This window comes from Glycine max, chromosome 5, assembly GCF_000004515.6.
Source record: "Glycine max cultivar Williams 82 chromosome 5, Glycine_max_v4.0, whole genome shotgun sequence".
NCBI lineage: Eukaryota > Viridiplantae > Streptophyta > Magnoliopsida > Fabales > Fabaceae > Glycine > Glycine max.
In genome coordinates this window covers 18889600-18894602 of record NC_038241.2, presented here as the reverse complement: position 1 = coordinate 18894602, position 5003 = coordinate 18889600, and the positions used below count along the sequence as shown (strand labels likewise).

The 5003-nt window shown below is 35.8% G+C and overlaps 1 protein-coding gene across 1 annotated transcript; it reads left to right on the top strand.

Annotated features, from left to right (window-relative positions):
- Nucleotides 1-3368: 3368 nt before the first annotated feature.
- LOC113001686 (precursor of CEP9) lies at nucleotides 3369-4746 on the top strand. The gene has a single exon (XM_026128590.2). The coding sequence runs from the start codon at nucleotides 4032-4034 to the stop codon at nucleotides 4500-4502; it is 471 nt and encodes a 156-aa protein (XP_025984375.1). The 5' UTR covers nucleotides 3369-4031; the 3' UTR covers nucleotides 4503-4746.
- Nucleotides 4747-5003: the final 257 nt, after the last annotated feature.

The following is a 5003-nucleotide window of genomic DNA, read 5'->3' as shown; positions in this document are numbered from 1 at the left end:
GTAACTGTCAGATCATCAGGGTTCCAACAGTTTTTCCTGATATAGGCTAAGTTAATGACCGGGCTCAGGCGTTCGAAGACCAGGCTGTCAGAAGCAACCCCTCTGGACTTACATAAAGGGTGATAAGAGCAGGGAACCCAAGTCTAGAAGAGTTAGACTGGGGCATAGATGTAATCTGACCGGAGATGAGAGCTCCCACATTCATATCCATCTGAGAGACTAGGCCAAAGATCTGCCTAGCTCGATCTACTGTCAGGTCCGAGGTGTGGGAAGTAGGAGCCAGGTTGGAGTACGAGAGAACACTCCACACCTGAGCAAGAGTTGTTAAATCTTTTCTGAGAATCTTCCCAGGATGGCCTTCAGCATTCAAAACAAACCCCTAACCTGGTATACATAAGGTAGCCTCAATTTCTCTAATATGCAAATGATACCATATTGATATCCAGTTTTGGAAAAGGATCTGTATCTATTGCCATTTTGGTTGCACCCCTTATCAACTAGCTTAAAGCGACCTTCTTCCAAAGCTCTCTATACATCATGCTGAAAAATAATGTAATTAGCTATAAAATAATTGTATGAATTATGCCACTAGCAGTATTTCTTTCACTTTAACTCTTCAGGAGATGGGATCTTGTGTACCTATTTCAGCTGAATTTGTTGGTCTTTTATCAGATGATAAAAAATTTAGCCTGCTTTTGATATGTCAAAATCATACTAACATTTCCCATCCGGCACAATACTTTATTCTCCCTAGCTTTAAAGATGGACACGAATAAGGTTTCCCTCTTAATATCTCATAAGTCATAATCTCAGCTTCTTCCACAATGGCCTCCCCATTTTCCTCATCGACATTAACTATCAAATGGGATCCTTGCCCTTTGTTAGCTCTCCTCAATTCGTTCTCCTGTATGAATTGTTCTATCTGATTGTCTTTGGAAGCTAATTGGCTAAGGTCACCATATTCTTAAGCTACCAAATTCTCCGTCAGCTGAGGATGCATATTCCCAGCTACCATAACTACACATTCTACTTTTGGTAGTTAAAATGAGCAACAACTTCCAGCCTTTTTGAACCTTTCTATGAAATCTATTGTTGATTCACCAACCATCTATCTCATGCTCATCAAATCGGCTATAGTCACTTCAGTTTAGGCTTGTAAAATCGATCATGGAAGCACCTCTCCATATCTACCCAGTTTTTAGGTTATGGCTTTTGTACCATTTTGGAAAAGGCATCATACGGTCCACCCACTCTGGATATGTCTTCTTATACATAGGCCTCTCAATTGGTTTCAACTTAATGCCATATATGTCCTCATGGTTTCAGCTACTGGTTCTAGATCAATTAGAGGTGTTAGGTGGTCCCCAGTGGATGAAAACTGATATGAGTGTTCCCCGTTGTTAACTCCTCTGTTTATGGCCTGATTGCTCCCCGAGAAAAAGGTATAAACAGAGTAACATTCGGCAAACCAATGTGGCCGACAACATTTGGAGGCATTCTGGCTAAACCTATATGTGTAGGAAAAACTTGGTTAGCATAGTCATTTGCACATGCTTGCCACCCAAGGGTAGCAACAAAAGAATTACTAACATTGACTAGCATATAACTCGTATTGGCTACCATGGGTCTGGGGAAAAACCCATTTGTAGGCAATCGATTGGACTGTATTAAACATTCCTGTCGACCCCGTGTTTGACGAAATTACTTGCCATGTAGACATAAAATCCATACTTGGTTGGACTAATGGGATTGATCTTGCCTAAATTATCCTAGATAAGTGTGGGGAATCTAGATTAATTACTTTTGGATTTCTTGGCACCGACGAAACAAAATTCTCACCAAACTATGCATTTCTTACCTCAAATTCCTTGGATTGCTGCCTCTCATTTTGAACCATGGGTTTTACTATTTCAGCTAACAGTCTAGATAGTTTACACATAATATCATGTATCCCCAAGTCTATCTTCTGCGAAATGAATGAGGTAGTCATCACTGTGGGCGTTTCGTCAGGTGTGCTTATAGTAGTAAACACCATAGCTGACATAGTGCCAATCAAAGGAGTAGGCAAAGTAGTTGCCACGAGACTTGTAATTAAGGAAACATGCATTCCCAATGAACTCTCCCTTTGTTTCAAACCATTCTTCTTTTTGGTTTGTTGATCCACATCACACATAGTAGTCTTACCAAAACACAAATTTGACTAGTAAAACTCCATTCGTGACTTCAATCATTTGATCAATTCACCCACATAGTATCCCAAAAGGCGTGTCAATTTGTTGTCACGAGAAATCTTAATGGTTAGCCGAAATGGATTAAGCTATAATTGCTTCAACACAATTCCAAAATTAGAATGATGAACCAAGTGATCATAATCCTGTGATTTTAACTTTAATTTGAACTCTGATGCACTTCTCTTCTTAGCTCCCTCTGAATTTTCAAAAATTTGGCCGAATCATCTCCTTTAATAGTCATATCTTATCACCTTATCCGAAATCACAAAAACCTATTTCAGCTAAGTTTTCATCCCAATTCATTCGACTAACTGAAAATATTTTGATTGGTAACAACACACTTTCTAGACATGCACATGCTTTTGAACATGTTCTTAACTAATTATAATTTCTATGGGTCTAGTTCTTATTTCATGACTTTTTTATTTTGTATTTTCTTAAAAAATTTAATTAATCATAAAGTGTGTTTAAAAAAAAAGTGCTACAAAATATATTACTAATAATTTTCTATTAATTAATTAGATGAAAAGTAGTCAAGTGAAAATAATAAGATAACGGGTGTCAATAATTTTAAAAATAATAAAAATCATTAATAAATTTAATTTAATACCACCAATTACATCAATCGAACTTTTTTTTTAAAATCCAAACAAACTTACTGCATTTTCATTCAAAATAAATGCTTCAGTGCAATGTGGAATAAACTCAAAAGTGTTGGGATAGCAAAACATCTTGACACCCTGACCAATTTGGTTGGGCAACACGATTAGTTTGTCTCCGAATAAAGCTAACCCTTAAGTTTGAAAGGTTTAAAAGGCTAAGTTTGCACTTGTCCATGATGGTACCAAATTCAGGTTGATTATAAATTAATTAAAATTCCTATATATAAAGACAGTGTCAAGAAGATACAGTCCGACATAAAATCAAATAAGGGCGTTCCGTTAACAAAATTTAATATATATTTCAAAACAAGAGATTTCTTTTACTACAACTTGTCGAACAAAGTAAAAAGACTTCTAAGATTAATACTATACCACTCTAAGTGGAGGGAACGTACTGGAGAATCTCCATATCCTTCTGCAGCCTAAGATCCATATTCTGTGGTGCGTAAGTCGACTAACGTATTTTTTTATTGGTTAACTCATCAATTTGTATCTCTTTGCCGCATGAAAAAGAAAAGAAAAGAAATTCTCAAAAATCTTTTAGTATCATTGGTAAGATGTTAACACTAGAAGTTAATTTAGCATTTTCTGAAAGAATTAATTTGACTTTATTCCATCCCTCACATCTAATTTCTCTGTAACACCATGCATTATATTATCATATATTCTATCTAAGATAAGATATTTTGCATATCAAATTCATATAAACAAAATCCATATGCAGGAAAAGAAGAGACGAAGATCAAAAGAAGCAATATTATCAAATCAAATGCATATATATACTTGGAAAAAAATTATATATGAGCTACCCCAGTTTATTTTTATGCAGACAAATTAAAGAGCATGGCTGCGCAGGTAGACCTGGGGCCCATGGAATTGAGAGCTATTTGACATATAAACGGTCCACATTCGCAGATTGTGCACTCCACATACTTGGTCAAATTTCATAATTAAAAATTAGAATCTTTAACAGAGAGCACTAACACAGTAACACTCAACATATTATAAATACCTTGAGGATCTTATAACTTGTCATATCACCCGCCTCCCTCCACATCTACCTCTCTTCATTATACTATCTTTGATAACCAAAGGGACTTTCACTTATACCAAACTATTAATTGCTTCTTCAGTGATCATGGCCAAATTTCAGGTTTTGCACAAATATTTTTTCATTTTTCTAGCACTAGTTGTGTGCCATGGTTCCCTTGTAGCACATGGCAGGAAAATAAATGTAAAGCCATTGAACCAGCAACATTATTCATTAAACACAAAAACTGTAGCTAATAATAATCCTTACCCTTCCCTTCCATCACTTAAAACTAAAGTTGAATCACCACAGTATGAGGAAGCTAATAAATTGGGAGATTCAGGTGCAGACAACACAAATGCATTCCGATCCACTACACCCGGAGGGAGTACTGGTGTTGGCCACAAAATAATCACATCATCAGAAGATAACAAGATGAAAACAATGGTTGTAGTTCAGAGCCCAGATGTTGAAGTTTTCGTGACTAAGGGGTCAAAAGATGATTTCAAACCTACTGACCCAGGTCACAGCCCTGGAGTTGGCCATGTTTACCAAAACAAAATTGGACAGGCAAATTAGTCTCATAAACTTAGCTATAATTTCAATGTGTATCAAAACTAGTCCAGAGTCTCCAATCACATGTGTATGTTTTGTTTTTCCTTTTGCATTAATGAGAGTCTGTATGAGCATGGCTTTAATTGGTTATTGCTTGGGACGAGTAGGTCTTCTAAATGTATCATTCAATTTGTTAGCATTTATAATTGAAGGGTTTACTTTGTAATGCAAAATGCAAATAAATAAAAGATGTTTTTTAAAATATAAATTATAGAGGCTTTGTCTAAGGAAAAAAAAAGAATATTGTTTCCAGTATTTTAAAAAAACTTAAGGTTTAGTCTACATTTTTCAATAACCAGCTCTAGGCCTGTCTTTTTAACTTTTTCGATTTGAAGTCAATGAAAGATAAATATTAATATAGCAACTGACATGGGCTTCAAAGACACCTAAGAAAAGTTATTTTTTTGGTTACTTTATGATGCAGTGAAACGTGAAGGAAAAGGGGAACGAAGTTCAACATCTCGT